At 41.4% G+C, this 23,504-nt stretch overlaps 1 protein-coding gene across 1 annotated transcript in view; it reads right to left on the bottom strand.

Annotated features, from left to right (window-relative positions):
* The window catches only part of LOC130082847 (protocadherin Fat 3), a 70,822-nt gene that overhangs the window by 35,259 nt on the left and 12,059 nt on the right, over positions 1-23,504 (bottom strand). The window contains exons 4-19 of the mRNA XM_056247750.1: positions 18,992-19,053; positions 13,610-13,924; positions 13,277-13,487; positions 12,650-12,721; positions 11,907-12,043; positions 11,217-11,492; positions 10,417-10,627; positions 6,095-10,189; positions 5,369-5,565; positions 5,052-5,205; positions 4,248-4,481; positions 3,483-3,875; positions 2,607-2,821; positions 2,201-2,338; positions 1,787-1,930; positions 451-648 (exon numbers count right to left, since the gene is read on the bottom strand). Of these exons, the coding sequence (XP_056103725.1) occupies positions 451-648; positions 1,787-1,930; positions 2,201-2,338; positions 2,607-2,821; positions 3,483-3,875; positions 4,248-4,481; positions 5,052-5,205; positions 5,369-5,565; positions 6,095-10,189; positions 10,417-10,627; positions 11,217-11,492; positions 11,907-12,043; positions 12,650-12,721; positions 13,277-13,487; positions 13,610-13,924; positions 18,992-19,053 (7,052 nt within the window). The remainder of the gene's footprint in view (positions 1-450; positions 649-1,786; positions 1,931-2,200; positions 2,339-2,606; positions 2,822-3,482; positions 3,876-4,247; positions 4,482-5,051; positions 5,206-5,368; positions 5,566-6,094; positions 10,190-10,416; positions 10,628-11,216; positions 11,493-11,906; positions 12,044-12,649; positions 12,722-13,276; positions 13,488-13,609; positions 13,925-18,991; positions 19,054-23,504) is intronic.

Here is a 23,504-nt window from a genome sequence, read left to right as displayed (position 1 = left end):
TGAACACTCAGTGCTTGGAGGATAAGAAAGCTTGGTATTTTTTTCACAGTAGCTCTCTGTTTGTGTTGCCCTTGCTACCACACTGTGATCGCCCTGCAGACCAACCTCATTCAACCTCGTCCGGTTTTGTTTTTGTTTTGTATTTGTTAACCTTAACCTCCTCAGTGGAGGGATGACTGTTTAGTTGTTCATTTAATGTTGAACCTTGTTACTTAGCCTGTGTTTATTGTTTGTCTCACCTTGTTTGCTCGCTGTCTCATTCAGAGAGAGTAGTTTTGTATTGGTTATCCTTTGTCAATATTGTAATAAATACACTTTTCAATTTGCACATAAACCTGACTTCCTGTTCTCTTTTTGCCCTGGTTTTATTTTAAATATTGTTATACTGGAGGAATGTAACATTGACTTTAACAGACACTTTTTTGAGCTGTTTTCTGGAGTTGTACTAACCTGTATCTCAAGCGTATACTCCCGCGTTGCATCTGGACCAAACACTCGACTTGTCCGTAATTCTCCATTCTGGTCCAAACTGAAGGCATTGCCCTCATTTCCAGACACGATGCGAAACTCAAAAGGTGCGCCATTTCTGGAGGAGTCCTTATCAGAAACTGACAGTGTAATGATGGTAGTTCCTGCAGGCTTGTTTAACTTGAATGGGAAAAAAAGAAACAGAAATAAGGTCTCAATTAAAAAAAATCCTGAAGAGAATGTGAGTGGTGCTTGACCATACAAAAGTCTTCAATGCTAGTGTGCTAAGGGTGATTGGTATGAGTTTGCAAGTGTGTCTTAGGTAATAGCTAGGTTGTTTACTTCCTAATCAAGAACGCCGACCCTAAAGTTACATAATATTCTATCTAGTCCATAGATATGGCTCAGGTAGCTCCTTTAGTAAGTCTAGGGGATTTCTTAGACACTTTATCATCGTGGAGGTAGATCATAAGACATAGCACACCTCTCCCCAACAAGCCGTACAAATCATTTCCATGGGAAGATGAGTTTTGTGCCGAAATGTAATGCTTTATCTCAGTTTTTCTGCCTTCTAACAATATATCCCAATATTTATGTATTTGCTCTGAAATGGCTTGAAACGCTGATTTAAAAAAAAAAAAACATTGTTAGAGGACCCTTCATTTCAACCAAGTAATTGTTAAGAGCATTATATAAAATACAGCAAAAAAATCTTATAAACCAAAAGAGAAATATTTTTTTATATTTTCCATATATATGAAGCAATATTACAGAACAATATTAGACATAATATAATAGTCATAAACTGCACCACTGACCAACATGCACTACCAATCAAAATCTTGGGGTCAGTAAGTTTTTTTTATTTTATTTTATTTAAGAAATGAATACTTTTATTCAGCAAGGCCACATTAAATTGATCAAACGTGACAGTAAAGACAAACTGTGTTCTTTGTACCTCTCTATTCATCAAAGAATCCTGCAAAGCTTGTACTGTTTCCACAAAAATATTAAGCATCACAATTTTTGTAAACCTACAAATTCTAAAAACGTTTTTTGCTACTGAAGTTTAAAACATTTCTGTCATAGCATGCATGTTGTAACAGCACTAAACAAATCGAATTACACATTCTTAATGGTAAAAAAACGACATTAAAAGCATTGTAAATATAATGTGAATATTTGATGTCGTTTGTTGAAATCCCTTAGCAACAGTAATAGTAGCACTTGCCTTAGCAACAGTCACATGTCCCATATATTGTAGGTATGTGACAATGTCTATTGCTGCAAATAAAAGAGTTAAGACTGTGGCTCACACCTGAATCACAGCTGAAGCATTAGCGGGAGAGAAGATCGGTGGGTTGTCATTCACATCCGCAATCTCGATATTGACATTCACAGTGGTTGACTTGGCAGGTGACCCGCTGTCAAACGCTTGGACAGACAATGAGTAGCTTGAGACCTTATACAAGTGAGACAGGAGGATAAATGTCAGGCAAAAACAGTTTAGAGTGACTCAACTCTTATTAAATGTCTTTTTTAGAAGAACAGGACTGTCCGCTCACCCACAGTAACACAAAAGCCTCAATTTCAATCCTACATTTGCCTAATTAAAGACTTTACGGCTGATTTAAACATAATTGGCCGAAATCATGCAATGTCTCAGGAGAGTGTCTCGAAGAGATGTCAAGATTCATTAGCCAAAGTACCCGAGCTCATTCCAAGGACTAACCGTCTCTCTGTCCAGTGCCTTGTTAACTTTCAGAAGCCCAGTGACAGGGTCGATCCAAAACTGGTTGTCACGGTCCCCTTTCAGAATGGAATAAGTTATTTGCCCATTGATCTGACTGTCCAGGTCCTCTGCGAACAGCTGCACATAACAAACAGACAACAAGCCCATATATGCATATTCCAGGCCAAAAATCCCTGAATTTATATGGATCATGAAGCAAATTACACCGTCTTACGATAAATTATATTACAGCTCAAGTACACAGTACAAATGAATAACTAGCTTAATTCATTAATGGGGATTTATGCGAGCAATAAGCTTAATTATATGCTAGCTGTGAAATTGAAATTATGTCTGCGGCTAATTAAATGCCAATGAAGTGGCTCGGCTAATGAGAGAACTTTACCCTCGTGACGGTCTCTCCGATGGCTAGGTCCTCGCTGATCAGAACATTGTAAATGTCCTCGCTGAAAGAAGGCGAGTTGTCATTGACGTCCAGTAGCTCTATGGTCACTATGGTCCTGGACCTCAAGGGAGGCGATCCGCCATCAAAGGCCTCTACATTTAGGAAAAAGTCCTTGCAGAGCTCATAGTCAAGATCGTCCACCACAGAAATGATGCCTGAAATCATACGAGATATGAGTCAGAGCAAAGCCAATTAATTTATATGCATATGATAGACGCCACATATACATAACTTTCAATACAAAGGCTCCTTTGGATGCAAGAAAAGCCAGAACGTTTAGCTCACACACAATAGCCAAATGAAAGCACTGTACTTCCTTGCGCCTTTAAGAGCTTAATTCTCTTAAAGTACAGGTTTAAACTAAAGCACATTATTCTTTTGTCAAAACTGAATGGATGGGAAGTGATATAACTATACAAATGTTGTTATATTTCAGGGTTTCCACTGACTGCCTACATCTTTTTAAGAGACAAAGAGCGCTCTCAGTAACTGTTCCCATGTTTTCTGCATGTTAAGCACGATTATTAGAATTTTGTGGAGCATTCATAACTAATTTTCCCAATCGCTGCACTTATATTGTGCTGTTTTAACAGACACAATTTGTCAAATCATAATGTGCTGTCTAGAGTCAATACACTTTCTTACATTTCTCTCAATGATTCGTGAAGAAAGGAAATATAAATGACCTGACAATAAGCCTTTGTCTGCGTTAGTTACAAGTAAGCTCTTGAAAGAAATCGAACTAAAAACTGCAAAACAATTTCAAACCAGAAATAATTGTTTTATGTGCAGAAAACATCTGGCTCCCCGCCTTGCCTGTTGAATCATCAATGGAAAACTTTCCCAGCTCATTTCCAGACAAGAATCTAAAGTAGATTTCTGCATTCACTCCAATATCACCACTCGTGGCAAAGACGCGCAGCACTTCTGTTCCTACAGTAACATCTTCAGGCACTGTGGCCGCGTAATCTTGCTTTTGAAACACAGGTGGATTGTCGTTCACGTCCAGAACCACGATGGTGAGGTCCACCAGGGTGGAAAGCGAGCCATCGGCCCCTGCTCGGTCAGTAGCCTTGATCCTGATCGAATACAAGTCTTGCCCCTCTCTGTCCAGAGACTTTTCCAGGATCACCACACCAGAGGATGGATCAGTGGAGAACATACCATCAGCAGAGTCAACAAGTGTGTACACAATCTTCCTGTTCAGACCTGGGAGAAGGCATAAAAAAAAACATCAAACATGCAATGATAATGTTTCCCTCTAGAGATTAATGTTTTATGATCCAAAAAAGGATCATTCGCTAAATATAAGGGCTTGCAATGTGATATGCTGTACCTCATCTAAAACAATTTTAAACACTATTTTGTGATTTGTTCATTATTATGAGAGTTTTATGAGCTTGTGTTTTTAGTTTTCACAATCAAACCGCAGGACTTTTTTAAAATAAAATGGTGAAGGCAAAAGGGGTTGAAATGGTTTGGAAAAAAGAGATGGTGATCGTCTATGATGGTGATAAGTCACAAGACTACTTATATATTCATATGAAGTTGACCTAAATGTTACACGTGTGAAATACACACCTTCATCTGGATCATTAGCCTGAAGGCGTGTGATCAAGGCCTTGGGCCCCGCGCTCTCATATACACTCGCCATGAACCGTGTGAAGGCAAATGATGGTGCATTGTCATTAACGTCCAGAATGGTTAGAGAAATTTCAGAGCGACAGAACAGCCCTCCTCCGTCTGTAGCCTGCGCTACCAACTTATAACCTGCCATTCTCTCCCGGTCGAACAGAGAGGCCGTCTTCAGTTCACCTGGCACAAAAACAGAGAGACATAAGAAAAGTGCAAAGCCTCATAGGATGGATTTCAGAACCATGGGCCAGAGTTGCAATAAGTAGAAACTTCAGTGAGATGAATAAAAGATACTGTAAATGATGGATGACGGTGCTAAAAAATTTTGTGTCTCATAAATGTTTCATTCAATCAAGCCTAATGACGTCAATGAAGTAATTACTAAAAAAAATGCTGTCTATCTAAAGATGCTTTAAACTTCCAAGTCAATTTGGGATAGCAGGCAAAATTTTATTAATTGTATAGTAACCAATTACTTAAAATAATCTAAAGACTGGAATGCAGTTCACAACTTTTCAAATCTGAACCGTTTTTTAAAACAATAAACATCATACACTTGCCGAATTTGAAAATGTTTACAGAAAACAAATGGGCAGTATCCACTAAATGACACAGGATCACACACTACCAGACTTCTCAAATCACTTTGGGCAAAAATCATGAAATGCACTCAAGCCTTAAGACAGAGAAAAATGTAAAGTATCAAAAGTGTAAAAGCAAATGTGAAAGCAAAAGTTTGTACAGAAATACCAGTATTCGCATCCATGTAAAAATCTTCAACTCCAATGCCAAACAGAGAGTACTGAACTTCTGCATTGACACCAGTGTCCAAGTCTGTTGCTCCAATTGTCAGAATAACAGTATTAATAGCCACATCTTCTGGAAACGAGGCCTCATATTGAGCCTAAAAAATAATGATGAAAAACTATTCAAACTGTGTATTGAATTCTTAATACAAAATACATTTGTGTAAAAAGACTTCATTTACATCATTATGCAGGCATTAAACATGGCAGTTGTTGGGCTGTATGAGATGACAAATGCCAGTCTAAATCAATTGCTCAGACCTGATTGCAGATGGGGCTGTTGTCATTGGCATCTATGACAGTGACCTCTACGCCTATGCGGGTTACAAACAGGCCGTCACTGGCTGTAATATTGAGCAGGTATTGATCCTGCTCCTCTCTGTCCAAAGGCCGTTTCACGAAGACCTTCCACTCCCCCTGAACAGGAGCCAGCCCAAACACACCCTTGGGGTTTCCTCCTGAGTCAAAAAGAATGGCCACAGAATTGAGATAAATTAGGAAGGAAGATTTGTACAACTCTGTGATGGCCTGCACAGAAACCAAACCATCATGTATTTAATTTGCATAAACACATGACAATGTTTATATGCTGTAAGGTATTATTGTTCTTTATTTGAAATAAAACAAAACATAATATTTCATAAACTATACTGAACACATCAAATTAAAGTTTGTGCTTACACCCATCAAAATAACTCTAAGAGCATGCTAAGTGAACCGAAACACTTAGGGACACTTTTGGAGAAGGTATATAAAGTATCCCAAGTTATTGGAAACAATAAACTGAGCTTAATTCTAACAATCTGTTCACATCCCCAGATAGTCTTTAAACAAAGTAATGTGACACATAAAGCAGATGGCTCTTTACTCATATAGCTTTTGCACACTTAGTTCATTAAATTAAACCCTTTCAATGTGATTATCTTTCCCGGAGAGCCTCCGAGAGCCATAAATCATCCTCCAGTGGCCTACTACTTTAATACGTACCTGTGATATGGAAGCTGACAAGCCGATTCTGATCAGAGCTGTCCCCATCACGAGTGCTCAGCACTGAAACCACCTCCCCCAGTGGGTCACTCTCTTGCACAGCACCTCTGTAGTACTCCCTCTCGAAGGTAGGGGGGTTGTCATTGACGTCTGCTATTGCAACAGTCACTACAGCAGTTGAGGATAGTGAGACACCTTCACCTAGATCAGATGCCACCACGTTGAAGGTGTAAGATGGGCACATCTCATGGTCCAGGTCACCGAGAGTAGTGATCCAACCAGTCTTGCTGTCAATAACAAACATAGCACCGGAGACAGATTTAGATCCACTTGCTTTGTCCTGCTCTTGGTTTAGGGTCGGGCCAAGGCTGTAATTAACCTGTCCGTTAGAGCCCCAATCAGGGTCAAGTGCTCGTACCTGGATAACCCGTGTACCCCTAGGCATACCCTCCATAACCATGGCCACATAAGAACTGGTTCCGAATAATGGTTTGTTGTCATTCACATCTAGCACCTTCACTTCTACATCTACTACAGACATAGATTCAACGAGCGCCTGCCTCATGGTGGCAGCAACTTTGAAACGGTAAATGTTGATGAGTTCATAGTCAAGGGGGCTAACAAGTCTTAGAAGCCCAGTTTCTCTCTCAACCAAAAATGTCCCACCCTGGTTACTCTCCCCAGTCTCTCCATTTACCACAGAAAATGAGGCAGTCTGACCAGGACTTAAGTACACTGATCCCAAGGCTGTTCCAACAGGTGTGTCCTCTGGGACTGTGTAAGAGTACTGGGGCTGGGTGAAGGAGGGCACATTTGCATCAGGTGGTAAGACATGAATAAATGCAGACACAAGCGAATGTTTGGCTGGGACCCCGCCATCAGTAGCTTTGACAAAAAAGGAGAGGACCGTTCCTCTGAGATGCGTCATGCTTCCCTTTGTGACCATCCAGCCACTGTCAGGCTCAATCTCCAGCACATCTACTAGAGGAAGCCTTGCCTCACTGTACAGCGAGTAGCTAACTCTGCCATTGTCGCCGGCATCTGGGTCCTGAGCCTGGATCTGAGTCACCAGCGATCCCATTGGCATGTTAGCCTTTATGCTAACTCTATACTCCATTGCCCTAAAACGTGGAGCATTATCATTCTCATCAGCAAGAATTACCCTAACGGTGCAGAAGGATGCTCTTCCCCCACCATCAAGTGCCATTACAGTTAGCACAATGTCTCTGTTCACTGGGTTCTCTCTGTCCAGTTTCTGAGCTGTCGTTATTAGGCCATCGGCTCCAATGTAAAACTGAGTCTTTCCAAGGTCATTGATAAAAGAAAACATGATCTGACCAAAAATCCCTGAGTCCTCATCTGTGGCACGCACCTGAATGACTCTGGTACCTGCAGGGGCATTCTCGCGGACCTCCGCCAAGTAGAACCGTTGACTAAAGACAGGGCTGTAAAGGTTAGCCCCCATGACTCGAATGTTCACCTGTGCAGTGTTGGTGAACACCCCATCCGATACAGACACATTGAGGTCGTACGCTGTCCGCATCCCCTGTCTGCGCTGGCTGGACAAGGAAATGACACCTGTCTGGGAGTCTATTATGAAGCTCATTTTCTCATCTCCAGAGAGTATGCTGTACCTCAAACTCTCAGCATCTGAGCTGTCTGCATCAGAAGCCTGGACACATGTCACAATGTGCCCTCTGGGAGCCAGTTCACTCACAAAAGCTTCGTAAAGTGGTTGGCTGAAGGACGGTGGGTTGTCATTAACGTCACTCACCAAGACGGTGACAGTGACTTCACTGCTCTGGGACGGGGAACCATTGTCTGTTGCCCTAACGATAAAGCTGAAGCTTGGTGTAAGTTCATAGTCCAAAAGACGGCCTGTTAACACGAATCCACGTGTGCTGTCAATTAGGAAGTAGTCTGTGCTGTTAAATCCATCAGAGAGGATTTGATAGTTAATTATATTGTTTTTGTCAGAGTCTTTGTCTGTTGCCAAGAGCTGTATCACGCTAGAACCGATCATTGAGTTTTCTGACAAAGTGGTGGTGTATGAGGCATTGCGAAATGCAGGGGCATTGTCATTTACATCCACCACAACTATGTCCACATCTACTTCGGATCTGGCTCCAGTGAGAGTGTCCATAGACCTGACAGTTAGCCTGTAGTAGGGTGTGGTCTCATAGTCTAAAGGATATATGACATTAATCACACCACTGTCAAAGCCAATGTCAAATTGAAAGGAGGGATCCCCTTCCACAATAGTATATATAATGTTTTGGCCCTCTGGACTGGTGGCATTTATGCATAAAACGGGAGTGGACACTGCGATATCCTCTCTTACTGATATGCCATAAAAAGACTTGTCAAACACAGGCATGGCCTTGTTCACAACTGTAACTGGAAGCTCAACAACAGTGAACAAGGAGGGGTAGCCTGCATCACGTGCAAGGATGACAAGTGGATATTCAACATTGGACAAGTCGGCATCAAAGGCCCTTTTAAGAGTAAGTTCCCCAGTGAGCTTGTTCACTTCAAATTGTGGATGGTCCTCCTTAAGCTCATAATACACAGCTCCATTTATTCCTTTGTCCAAATCTGTAGTGGACACCTGGAAAATGGGTGAGCCGGGTTTTGCATCAACCTGCACAGCAGCATAATATGGAAGGCCTAGAAACTCAGGGGCATTGTCGTTAACATCCTCAACTTCTACTCTGACGGTTACTCTAGCAACTCGCAGCTGGTCGTATTCTCTACTCACTTCTACTACCAGCTCATACAGTTCCTGTTGTTCTCGATCAAAAAGGACTCCTGTGGTTTGAATAACCCCTGATGTGGGACGAATTGTAAAGCGTGTCCCTGAATTTAAAAGAGTGTACTTAAGTGGTTCATTTAAGCGGTTTCCTACAGCATTTATAATGCTCACTGTGGTAATGTTCACACTATTCTCCAGTACAGAGGAGGAGTAAGAGGTTTGACTAAAAAGGAGACCACTGTCCATAGCCTCCCTGACCAACACCGTCACAAGTGCTGTGCAAAAGTACCGCCCATCTGACACTTTGACATTGAAACGATAACGGTCTTTGGAGAGTTTATTGTTTTTGACCGTGAGGACACCCGATGATGGATCTATTTTGAAGTGCTCCAAGTTGCTATCAGCCAAAGAATAAATCAGATCAGTGGTCATGTCTGGATCAGTTGCTTCTACTCTCAGAACCTCAACCCCAGCATATGTTGGAAGAAGCAACACAGTGTCATAAGCTTCTTGTGAGAACTGAGGGGGAGAGTCATTGATGTTCGCAACCCTGATTAGGACCTTGGCTGGCTTCTCAGCTGTTAGCTGAGGCCTGCCACTGTCCCGCACATTAACAGAAAAATAAAAAGCACTGAATGTTTCATAGTCCAGCTGGGCTATAGTTCTGACTGAGCCTGTTCCTGAGTCCACTGTAAAGAACAATTTAGCTGTGTCCTCCACAATCTGGAAGATCAGGAGGGCATTGTGATTCTTGTCAGCATCTGTGGCTTCAATTACCAAGGGCTTTCCATCCTCACTCATCACCACACTATTGATAGGGGCTGCCTCACTGATGGTCCCTTTATATGTGAGCTCCTGGAAAACTGGAGGATTATCATTTTCATCAACAACCTGGATGCAGACAGTGACAGTGGAGGCAATCCCAGCCATGTTGACAGCCTGAATGGCCAACATATACGAGGAGGTCATCTCAAAGTCAAAATCCCTTTGTGTTGTGATGACACCTGTGTAACGATTTATTTTAAACCTCCTTTCATCATTCCCTTGTTTAATGTCATAAATCAGTATGGATCGACTAATTGCACAGACCATTATGACAAAGGTCCCGACGGCAACATTCTCCGTAATCTCAGCCTGGTATTCTTGTTGGGCAAACTTTGGACTGGAGAAATCAGACAGAGAGATGGCGATCCTAGCAGCAGTGGTGCTACTTAATGCCGGTGTACCTCCATCTGTGGCTCTCACAGTAAGGGTATAAAAACCCACAGTTGTAAGGTCCAGCTCTCTGGCTACTGAAATGATGCCAGATAGTGGATCTATTCCAAATAAGCCACCAGTGTTGCCTGAGAAAGAAAATAAAATGACACATGCCTGTCAGTTCATCATGAAAAGTGGCATTTCAGGTAAAGGACATATCAAAGATAAATCTTAAGATGCATGACATGTTAAAAGAAGGAGCTAATGCATCACACTCAGCGGCATAGACAATCAGTTTTACTCAAAACAGCTGAACAATGGAAATGTTATCAGGGAGCGTAATAAATTCAAGAGCAGAGAACATGGTGTTTACCTGCATCAATTGAGTAAACTATCTCCCCGTTTCTCCCTGAGTCTCTGTCTAGTGCGATCACCTGCAAAGCAGAAGTTCCTGGTGGGGCCGACTCAAACACTGTACTGTCATACAAAGTGCGAGTAAAAAAGGGTGGCTGGTCATTGGCATCCTCCAAAGTCACAATAATCCGTGCCAGGTCTCTGTAATAGGGAAATTCTTGATCTTTCACCTAAAAAAAAAAAAAAGGGAAAAAAGGAGGAAACAGGGCGACAGAGCTGAGGAGAAACCCTAATAGTTTTTGCATGGAAAAGATTTGTGAAGAAACAAGCAAAATGAGGGAAAAAAGGATTACAAAAGCCAGTTTAACAGTTAAAAATGCAAACTGTCAAAATATAAAATCTGGTAGGCTGAGCTATATTTTTTGATAATCTAAAATACTACAAAATACAGTAAAAATCAGATACAGTGGGGTTCAAGAGTCCACATTGATTAAAATGTTTACTAAAACCAGGAAACAAATACAACATTTCTAATTTTGAACACTAAAAAAATATGTTATGAACATTTAAATATTTTCTGAATCATGGTGTATAACATACATCAGGTTTTACACACACTTGTGGAGTCCTTCCACCATGTCAGCAAAGGGGGATATATTGTCCAAGAAAATCATGTTATTTTTTTTCATCTATTTATATATCAATTATTGATAATATAATTTAAGTATTATATTAAAAACATTTTTTATAATTCTTAGGATTTTTTCTTATTAAATTTAAACACAAAGCAAATAGTGAGGCATTTATACTGTTTCTTACCATAATAGTAAGGATGTGTTGAGTGCGGACCTCATAGTCCAGTCGATCTGCTGTGTACATGACACCAGTACCAGGATTGATCCTAAACATCCGCATGCTTGCCGGATCAACGCTGCCATGGATGGAGTAGCTCAACTTTGCCCGTTCATCCTTGTCCCTGGCCCGGACGCGCAAGACCTCAGTGTCAGCTGGTGTATCCTCAGATACCAAGACTTCATATGTACGCTCAGAGAAAATGGGAGTGTTGTCATTGCTGTCCAAAACCTTTATGTAAACCTGTAGATACAGGGGACAGAGTCATTTTTAGCTTTTCACATAGAAATTCATCTCATTTAAACAGATCCCTATAAGTAATCTACACTGTTGCAATATGCACTGATGTTAAAACAGCTTAAATAAGAAATAGAAAATGCAGATGCTAGAGTGACAATACGATGTGGGTTTCTGGGACACTGGAATACTCAGCAGCCCCTGGAATATCTGAAGACATATTCAGTGAAGATTATATAGATATCTCTTTCACACAGCAAACTTACGTTGATAAAATTAGATAAAAGTTGGCACACTGCTTAACATCTTAGAGATGTTTCTCTCTTGGATATTTCAACCACAATACTATTTTTGCTAGTTTCTTGCGAAGTTAGCAGTCTTGATTCTCTTTCCAGGATGTTTGTACAACTAAAAATATACCTGTGTAGTGGCTGTGTTGGTTCCATCTGTCACCTGTACCGTCATGTTGTATAGTGATTGTGTCTCTGCATCTAGAGGTCTGGCTATTACTATGGTCCCCATCCCTCTCTGAATATCAAATGGACCATCATAGTTTCCTATAAAGCCAAGAAATCACAGTTAGCATGACCTGAAAAATTAAAAGTGATAGAAAATGCATTGCATTACCAATGAAGAGGTAAAGGTTTAGCAGAAAAGGATCAAGGTGAACACTCTACCAATCAAACTGTCATGCGGTTTTGCTCTTCTGTGAGAAATACATTTATTATGTTTCACAGCGATTCATCAAAGTTTCACAGCATTCGAAACATCAACCGCTTTATGTTGGGATCTTTCCCATCAGCCTCGGGTCTCTTATCTTCGACTCCCACAAACATCTGTGTCAGGTACAAGCCTCTTCCCGGCAGATTCTCAAATCATTAATGCAGGTCCATTCTGACGGATAAGGGCAAACTTTCTGAGCATCTTTAGTATTCATTGCATGCATCTGTTCCAATTCCATTCAATTTCCACTGCACTTAAATGAGATCAGAAGACCAAAGTCTGGAAGGAATCTCAGCACTCAAAGTGTTTACAGGATTGAGAGCTTCACGTTTGTCCTGCGGCAAATGGAGTTTTTAAAGCGAGTATCTAAAAGTATCAGATAAACTAGCCAAACCTTCACGCTCAGGAAAATAACTACAAAATACTGACAGTTAGCCTACCGCTGTCAGATGAACAGTTTCCACCACAGGAGCTCTGTGGGATATAAAACATCTCCCGTGACGTCCTTCCACCTTCTCAGACAGAGATCCAGATGAATGGAAAGAAAAAGAAAACAGAAAATTGACATGGATGTCAAGAACTCATATTAACCTAAACAAATTCAAAAATGACTTTTTAAACGCTTATTCATTTGGGAGTTTTCCAACTAAACACATGCAATGCCCCCAACGTGGTACTACATCTGCAATGCTCAGCAAAATCCCAAATACTGAGAGGGTTTAATCAAAATGACCCTCTTTGCATATTTTAGTTCACTAACTTTACCATCCATGCATCTTCTGTTGTCAAACTATGAGCAGAAAATATAGGTGCAAATGATACATATGTAGAAGAGCTGTAAGCAACGAGCAAATGGAGTAAATCATTGTCAGCATCGTTTACCATAGAGGTCTACTCCTTTAAATTACATCTACATTTATTCATCAGCACGGTTTTAAAGCAACTGAGGAATGCTACAACACAAGTGATTCATCCTAAGCAGACATTAACATCAGTAATATTATGGACATTAAAGTTTGCAACCCAACTTAATTTATGACTGAAACTGCTGCATTATTGATGCTCACCAATGATGTCGAACCATAAAGGAGTTGCTGTCTGCCAAACTGAGACCTCTCCAACTGACTCATACACTTTGGCGTTTTCCCCCACTGTGAAGTTGTAAACGGCTGCGGTAAATCGCAAGGCCAGTGGCGAAGGCACGGGCTTCCGAATCCATTCAACATGCAAACGGGTGGTCGACCACTTCTGAGGGGTCCCATTGTCAATGGCTTTTATCTGAGGAGGGCATAGAAAAAATTAAGTAAAAAAGGCTGAAAACTTTATGCTGCTAAAGCTGCATAAAAAAATAAAAAAAAACTTCAATGTGAACTGAAATACCCATCTGTCTGGTACTTTACCGTGAGAATATCAAAGCCACCAGCCGTGACCATCTTCCTGGAAGACACCATGGCTGTCTTAGCATCGATAACGAACTTGCCATCATCATTTCCATCCACAATGCTGTATGTGAGATCTGCATTGGACCCTTCATCTCGATCATGGGCGAAGATTCTGTAGACAGGGTCACCGCGTTTGTTGCGGTCCCGCTCCAGAAGGATGATGCGGTACACCGACTCTTTGAATTCAGGCGTATTGTCATTCTCATCCTGAACATGCACTATCACCCAGACAGTGGACTGCCTGAAGATCCCTCCTCCATCCATAACTGTAACCTAGAAAAAACACATATAAACAAAATTATGATGAAAATGCACAGTTTGTGAAGATAAAGTTAGTTTTAACTTCAGTGCCAATTTTAACAGGTCAAGGTAGCTGCATGTACAGTTTTTGATGGGTATGTTCACTCATTGTCTCTTCATGCATTCATGAAATGTTTCTTGAGCATCAAATCAGCATATTAGAATGATTTCTGAAGGATCATGTGACACTGAAGACTGGACTAATGATGCTGAAAATGTATTTGGAATCACAGGAATAAATTACATTTTAAAATATTTTAAAATAGAAAACAGTTATCTTAAAATGTAACAATATTTCACAATATTACTGTTATTTTTCATCAAATAAATGCAGCCTTAGTGTGAGATTTTGTAAATTTCTCCTCGTGTAAACTTCCCTTGGGGATAAATCAAGTTTATCAAATCAAAATCAAATAAAATTTTCTTTCAAAAACATTACAAGAATCTTACTGACCCCAAACTTTTTAACAGTAGTATATCATTGGTATATACACTCACCGGCCACTTTATTAGGTACACCTGTCCAACTGCTCGTTAACACTTAATTTCTAAGCAGCCAATCACATGGCGGCGCCGGCAACTCAGTGCATTTAGGCATGTAGACAATCAGACAATCTCCTGCAGTTCAAACCGAGCATCAGTATGGGGAAGAAAGGTGATTTAAGTGACTTTGAACGTGGCATGATTGTTGGTGCCAGAAGGGCTGGTCTGAGTATTTCAGAAACTGCTAATCTACTGGGATTTTCACGCACAACCATCTCTAGGGTTTACAGAGAATGGTCCGAAAAAGAAAAAACATCCAGTGAGCGGCAGTTCTGTGGGCGGAAATGCCTTGTTGATGCCAGAGGTCAGAGGAGAATGGCCAGACTGGTTCGAGCTGATAGAAGGGCAACAGTGACTGAAATAACCACTCCTTACAACCGAGGTATGCAGCAAAGCATTTGTGAAGCCACAACACGCACAACCTTGAGGCGGATGGGCTACAACAGCAGAAGACTCCACCGGGTACCACTCATCTCCATTACAAATAGGAAAAAGAGGCTACAATTTGCAAGAGCTCACCAAAATTGAACAGTTGAAGACTGGAAAAATGTTGCCTGGTCTGATGAGTCTCGATTTCTGTTGAGACATTCAGATGTTAGAGTCAGAATTTGGCGTAAACAGAATGAGAACATGGAACCATCATGCCTTGTTACCACTGTGCAGGCTGGTGGTGGTGGTGTAATGGTGTGGGGGATGTTTTCCTGGCACACTTTAGGCCCCTTAGTGCCAATTGGGCATCGTTTAAATGCCACGGCCTACCTGAGCATTGTTTCTGACCATGTCCATCCCTTTATGGCCACCATGTACCCATCCTCTGATGGCTACTTCCACCATGTCACAAAGCTCTAATCATTTCAAATTGGTTTCTTGAACATGACAATGAGTTCACTGTACTAAAATGGCCTCCACAGTCACCAGATCTCAACCCAATAGAGCATCTTTGGGATGTGGTGGAACGGGAGATTCGCATCATGGATGTGCAGCCGACAAATCTGCGGCAACTGTGTGATGCCATCATGTCAATATGGACCAAACTCCCTGAGGAATGCTTCCAGCACCTTGTTGAATCTATGCCACGAAGAATTGAGGCAGTTCTGAAGGCAAAAGGGGGTCCAACCCGTTACTAGCATGGGGTACCTAATAAAGTGGCCGGTGAGTGTATATGTCCATTTTCCCCGGTTTATTCTTTATAGCATTTGCAATGTACCTTTTCAACTTTGCACTACCAAATATTTTCCATTAACATTGCACATTTTAGAGTATATTTTATTTCTATCCTGTAACTCATTCCATTTCATTTGGACTATGATGAAAACATGCACAAAAATGAAACCTCAAATTAAGCGATCAGATTTTTGAAGTAGACATTAAAACACCCTGGCAACCTTACAGAAATGTGCCAAAAACCACTCAAACATCTTAGCAACCCCATAGCAACTCAACATTTCTCTGTTGTCAAGAGACATAAAAAGGCTATATCAAATAAACAGAACTCTACTCTACTCAAAATCTATTTAAAAAAAAATAAAAAATAGAAAAAAAGATCAACTCAGGCGCATTTTTCAGAAAAGAACGCAATTGATCTCACTCTTCTACATGGAGCTCCACTGGATATTCCCAGAACTTGATCAGAGACTGGTCACAAAAAGAGGCCAGGGGCAAATTACACCACTGCAAACTCACAAGCAGAAAATCATGAAAGCCTCTATGGACTGAATCTTTAATGGGGACCGTCCGCAGTCAGCGCGGACACACTGGAGACGCTGATGCCTGGGCTGCTCTCTCAAAGCAGGCACCTTGAGGCGCTAGATGTAAGATATGAACTTTGAAACTAGAAGCCTTCTGCAGAGTGAATCATCATTTAGTGAACACAGAAATCAATGGCCCTCATTCCACTCTGTCCATGTAGAGCAGGGATCACGGGGAGCCACACCCATCCCATTGATCAGCGCTACTGTACTGCCCTCATTGACGGATCAGTAATTTAAGGGCTGCTCATCAGACTGTATGAAAATTTGCACATCTGCACGTGTTTTGGTGTTAAATAAGAGTCCTTGGTCAGTTAACGCTGGCTTTATCCATTCTGTCACTCATAATGCAGGTGTAGGCCAGGCGTTTGCTCTACTGCACCTTATTATAAGACATTAGAAATTAAAGATCACAAACATCATTGCCTTTACACCCTGGATGTGTAAAGCCATTCCTCACTCGATACTACAACTGCTTCCCCTTATATTCCAATGAATTCAATAGGTCACTGGTAGCATCTCTCTATTTTGTTCAACAGACAAATGTGTTCCTAAAATAGATCAATAAATAAGTCAGTGTGTATCCGATATGGTTATCAATAAAATACTTGAAGCTATCGAAAAGTAATCATTTTATCTTTCTCTGTAGTTCTATCATAGTTTCAGTACTTGTGACTATTCATGGAATTACATGATTTCAACATTTCATGAACTGATAAAACTACCCTTGAGAATCAATGACAAACTGCATGTTTTGCTCTTAAAAGGAAAGTTTTTTTTAATTGTCTTGCAGTCATGTAATTCTAAACCTGTGTATGTTCTTATTTGTTCAGTATGACAAAAAGGAGAAATTTTAATGAATGGACATGCTCCTCTTTTCCATACAACGATAGTTCATGGCAGCTCACACACAGAAAAAACACTGCAAAATATAATAAAAGTAGTATGATGTGGGCTAGATTGCTATTACTATCACTATATAAAGTTGGAATTTGTAACTTCTGTCAGTTATGTACTTTCAAAAAAGCATTTGAAGTCAGACCTACAACTTGGAAGTCTCTGTATGCTTTCATACACACACCTCTGAAAAATCAAACAAAGCAACACCCAGGGAGATGGTACACAGTAAAGGATAAATATTTCCTTTTAATGAACTAAAGTTAATATAATACCAATAAATCCTGTTTATCAAACGCTTTGAGCCAGGTGTCTAAAACACAGTAAGTCATCATCTCTATTAGACCTGCAAATCAACTGCTATCCTTAAAAAAGCTATATGCTCTACAATTTGATTGATGATTTTGACAATCAAATACCTGTAAAGCAGTAGCATTGCCATTTTGTTTCCTTATAGCACTACAGTTCAATAGTCTGGTGTCAGTACGTTTTTTTTTTAAAGCTGAAGTAAGTAGCTTTTTGGGGGGTTAAAATTTATCCAAAATACATATTTGAGAAAATTCATAACCAGCCAGTGTTCAAAACTATCTGCTTGCCTTAGCTCGATTCAAAGCGGTAAGCTTGTAATAATGTTTTTAATTCCAGTGGTACTGGTGGATTTCCGCGGGAGATTCGAGCATGTCTTTGCGTCATTACGTCACATCTGTACACATAAAGGAGTCTCGGCTAGTAGGCTATATTGCGTGTGAGGATGTTGGAGGTGGAGATTTATAGCCTTTTCTCACAGCACTTCGATATAATTAAACTTATCAATTTGATGGCGGATCCAGAAAGGTCCAAACGACAATCACCAGTGACAACAGATTCACCCGCTGTAAAAATGAAAAAGACTTCGTTCGGACTTCGGAGTGGCTACAGAAAAAAAAGAGACTGCTACCGGACCCATGTGAAAACAAGGATACATATCGGAAGGACATAACATGTAGTCACGCAATGCTGACGTTGTTAACATTAACAATTTGAGAACAAAGTATAATTTGCACGGTTTTGCGTGATATGATAAGCAATTTGTAGATTTAATCAGCGCGATTTACGGCAATGTCAGAACCAGAACAAAAGTGAATGTTACTTGTTCAAATGACATTTTCCGGTGAAAATTATTATGTTGGTCATACTTCCAAAAAGAATAATCTTTGATTCTGAATGACAGTATCCACACCGGCGCGGTGACTGACAGCCTCACAGTCTCCTCAAACATTGTGTTCATCCGCGCTGTGCCGTGTCGAGGGTGTTGAAGTACAACTCACGTAAAGTTGATAATTCCGCGAATAACTGCAATTGCAGATTTCGAACAGAGATGGCAACAAAGAGGAAAAACTGCAGACTTTAGCTTTAAAGAAATGAATACTTTTATTCAGCAAGGATGCTTTAAATTCATCTAAAGTGACAGTAAAAACAATGTTACAAAAGATTTCAATTTAAAATAAAGACTGATTGTTTTTACTTTCTATTTATTAAACAAAATATTAAGCAGCACAACTGTTTTCATCATTGGTAAAAATAAGAAATGTTTCTTGAGCAGCAAATCAGCATATTAGAATGATTTCTGAAGGATCATGTACATTAAAGACTGGAGTAATAGTGCTGAAAATTCTGCTTTTCAGCATCATTGCTTAAAATGTATTAAATTACATTTTAAGATGCATTAAAATGCCAAAAATCAAGTATAGGAATATCCCATATTTGAAATGTGATTAGAACACAACATTAATAGTTTTTTATTTTTAATTTTTGAATGAATTAGTTCTTTAAGGTACACTCAGAAGGGTAATGAACATGTATAGTACAGTACCTCTAGGAAGTGCTGTTCTTGTTGCTCTCTATCCAGTTTCCTTGATGTGGTAGTGATGAGTCCTGAAAAACATTTTTTTTTAAATAACAAAACTGAATAAACAATGACTTTCATGACAATTGTGCAACGATCAGCGAGGAGAGCCGCTCCACTCGACAATGATTAATAACGTGTCAGAAAGGGTGCATAAATTCACACAACATTGTTTGTTATTTCAAGGGGGAAAAAAGCAGCTCAAGAGACAAGCCTCTAACATAAACCCACAGATGGCATCTCGTGAATGCATTATTTTCCAAACCCCGGTGGCTGTAACTAGGCTTTAAAAACACTTCAGTGCAGACAGACAGAGCAGCAGAGACTGATAACAGGAAGACATTCCTGAATATGTATGCTTCCTTAAGGCACAAGACATCTGGATGATGGTAAATAACTTTAAGCGGGTCTATGGGTTTGACAACAATTCCTGCAATGTGGACATATTGACAAGCTGCAGAATAGAGGGCTTAAAGAAATATGGGGGGAGTATTTACCCACCCTCATATATAGTACAAAGCCTGTGTGACTTTCCTTCTTCTGTGGATCAAAAAAATTAGAAATTCTGAAGAATGTACGTAAACTTGAATTTCAGTCTGTTTCACATCCAGAGCTTGGAATATAGCACACATCAGTTGTATGGATAACTTCTATAATACTCTTTCTTAAATGTGCTTTTTCATCCTTTTTAAAGTTCGAGAGCTTCAGTCTCCATTTACTGAGAATGTCTTATTTTTTGTGTTCCACAGAACAAAGTGATATGGAAGATTCTCTGAGAGACTGTTTTTAAAATATACTGTATATTACCCATGGCCAAATGTATTGCAAATTTCACCATTTTAAAAAAACACTGCCGTCATTTTAGCACAAGTTCCCATTATTTACCTAAAATAAATCTATTGCACGTGATTTCTGAGCCAGTGATTCTCAGTGAAATATAGCCATGGCAACAAAGAACTCCTGATGGCACAGGTTGAATCGCACTGCTGGAATCCACAGTATTCCCTAATGTGTGCCATCCAGAGAGACTCAATTAAAGAAATTAGAGAAGCTATGAACTCACAGAGACGTTGAGGAACCAGTGGTTGTGAGGAAAGTGCAAAGGATTTTTACTCTTAAGCCATCCATTTAAATATACTGTAAAGATATCCTTGGCAAAGCATTTGTAACTAAAATAAATCGTAAAGGATATGACTCTTTTAGAAGCAAGCGCTCTAAACTAATAATCAAACATGCACTGTCTATTTTCAGGGTGCAGTAATTAGTTGCTGGCTTAGTCACAGCACATTTGTTTTTATAAAAGAGCTCACAATGCAATTTATCTGAACACTTAGGCTGCGTTCAACAGGCAATCACAAAAAGAGAGCTAGATAAGTGGGGAGCAATTACAACGGCTTTTCCCAGCAGTGGCTGAAGCTAAAGTAGAATCTGTGACTGCAGTCCAGGGGCAAACTATAAAACACTCAAGGTTTCATACCTTTGGGTTGATTCAACCATAATTTCATTCCCTTTCAGTTTTTCATATATTTCATCCTTGAACACTCATACTGGTCCAAAGGCTTTCATAAAGTGTGTATGTCATGGAGAAATACAGCATTACTTCTCTCCTCTCCACATATCAATGCATGCACACTCACTCACATCTCATTATATATATTGAGTTAGATTTATTGAGCTTAAACCTCGTATTCCAGTGTAAATATGTGCTGCCACATGCTGCCTTGGAGGGATTTGCCAATAGTAGAATGAAAAGCTTTCCTGCTGGCACCAAACCTTGTTTAATTAATTCACTGACTACTGCTGCATACATAAGCTCCCATGACTCACTTCTTAAATGACAAGGAAAGCAGCACCGGGGTGTAATCGGCAGTGCAGAATGCACCCAGCACGCCACGGGATAAGAACTCTGCATGTGTGTTAACTCTTCACGCTAGAATGTCCTGACACTGAAACAGATTACAGCCTGTGCTGCTCAGTTTGTTTAGTAGTACTTGTGAAGGGATCTGTGAAAGCAATAGGAGGTTTGGACTGAAGGACAACGTAATTCAATTTCAAAGGAAAAAAACATCAAAGTTTCTCTTCTTGCAAATTTAGAAGGAAACAAAAGATTTTTTTCATGCAGTATTTCCTGTAGATTTGCTTTATATATATATTTATATATTATATATTATTTTTGAATATGATGCTCATCAAGCCTCCATTTATTTGATCAAAAATACGGAAAAAACTGTAATATTGTGAATTATTATTACAATTTAAAAGAATGGGTTTTTTATATATACTTTGAAATATAATTTATTTCTGTGATGCAAAACTGAATTTTCAGCTTCAATACTCCAGTCTTTAGGGCCAATCATTCTAATATGCTGATATATTATCAATGTTGGAAACAGTTGTGCTGCTTAATATTCTCAGGATTCTTTGATGAATAAAAAGTAAAAAACAAAACAAAAAAACATTTATTTAAAATAGAAATCTTTTGTAACAATATACACTATCTTTCAAAAGTTCGGGGTCAGTAATTTTTTTTCTTTCTTTTTTTGAAAGAAATTTATATTTTTATTCAGCAAGGATGTGTTAAATTGATTTTAAAAAAAGTGATAGTAAAGATTACCCCTTGAACCTCCTTGAACTGCCACCTTAACGTGGTGGAGGGGTTTGAGTACCCGAATGACCCTAGGAGCTATGTTGTCTGGGGCTATATGCCCCTGGTAGGGTCTCCCAAGGCAAACAGGTCCTAGGCGACGGGTCAGACTAAGAGCAGTTCAAAAACCCCTAATGATGGACAACAATTCAAGGACTGTGACGTCGCCCGGTATGGCCTAGCCGGGGCCCCACCCTGGAGCCAGGCCCGGGGTTGGGGCTCGTATGCGAGCGCCTGGTGGCCGGGCCTCTCCCCACGGGGTCCGGCCGGGCTCAGCCCGAAGGAGCGACGTGGGACCGCCTTCCCGTGGGCTCACCACCTGCAGGAAGAGCCGTAAGGGGCCGGTGCAGATAGGATCGGGCGGCAGTCGAAGGCGGGGGCCTCGACGACCCGATCCCTGGACACGGAAACTAGGCTTAGGGACGTGCAACATCACCTCGCTGGCGGGGAAGGAGCCCGAGATCGTGCGTGAAGTTGAGAGGTTCCGACTAGAGATAGTCGGGGTCACCTCTACGCATGGCTTGGGCTCTGGAACCACACTCCTTGAGAGAGGATGGACTCTTCACCACTCTGGAGTTGCCCATGGTGAGAGGCGACGGGCTGGTGTGTGTTTGCTTATAGCCCCCTAGCTCAGCCGCCATGTGTTTACCCGGTGAACGAGAGGGTCGTTTCCCTGCGCCTACGGGTCGGGGATAGGTCTCTCACTGTCGTGTGTGCCTACGGGCCGAACGGCAGTGCAGAGTACCCGGCCTTCTTGGGGTCTCTGGGAGGAGTGCTGGAAAGTGCTCCGACTGGGGACTCCGTCGTTCTACTGGGGGACTTCAACGCTCACGTGGGCAACGACAGTGACACCTGGAGGGGCGTGATTGGGAGGAACGGCCCCCCTGACCTGAACCCGAGCGGTGTTCAGTTATTGGACTTCTGTGCTAGTTACAGTTTGTCCATAACGAACACCATGTTCAAATCGAATCTCCTGTCAGAGAGATCTTCAACTCCCACCTCCGGCAGAGCCACGACCGGATCCCGAGGGAGGCTGGAGATATTGAGTCTGAGTGGACCATGTTCTCCACCTCCATTGTCGAAGCGGCTGCTCGGAGCTGTGGCCGTAAGGTCTCCGGTGCCTGTCGAGGCGGCAATCCCCGAACCCGGTGGTGGACACCGGAAGTAAAGGATGCCGTCAAGCTGAAGAAGGAGTCCTATCGGGCCTGGTTGGCTTGTGGGACTCCTGAGGCAGCTGACAGGTACTGGCAGGCCAAGGGGACTGCAGCCCGGGTGGTTGTGGAGGCAAAAACTCGGGCCTGGGAGGAGTTCGGTGAGGCCATGGAGAAGGACTATCGGCTGTCCTCGAAGAGATTCTGGCAAACTGTCCGGCGGCTCAGGAGAGGGAAACAGTGCCCTACCAACGCTGTTTACGGTGGAGGTGGGTGGCTGTTGACCTCAACTGGGGATGTCGTTGGACAGTGGAAGGAATACTTCGAGGATCTCCTCAATCCCGCCGTCACGTCTTCTATTGAGGAAGCAGAGGCTGAGGGCTCAGAGGTGGACTTGTCCATCACCCTAGCTGAGGTCACCGAGGTAGTCAAGAAACTTCTCGGTGGCAAGGCACCGGGGGTGGATGAGATCCGCCCTGAGTACCTCAAGTCTCTGGATGTTGTGGGGCTGTCTTGGCTGACACGCCTCTGCAGCATCGCGTGGCGGTCGGGGACAGTGCCTCTGGGATGGCAGACCGGGGTGGTGGTCCCTCTTTTTAAGAAGGGGGACCGGAGGGTGTGTTCCAACTACAGGGGGATCACACTTCTCAGCCTCCCTGGGAAAGTCTATGCCAGGGTACTGGAG

The sequence above is a fragment of the Rhinichthys klamathensis genome, unplaced genomic scaffold, assembly GCF_029890125.1.
Source record: "Rhinichthys klamathensis goyatoka isolate OS25496 unplaced genomic scaffold, OSU_Roscu_1.1 h1tg000050l_1, whole genome shotgun sequence".
Classification (NCBI taxonomy): Eukaryota; Metazoa; Chordata; class Actinopteri; order Cypriniformes; family Leuciscidae; genus Rhinichthys; species Rhinichthys klamathensis.
This window is presented reverse-complemented; position numbering and strand designations above follow the sequence as displayed.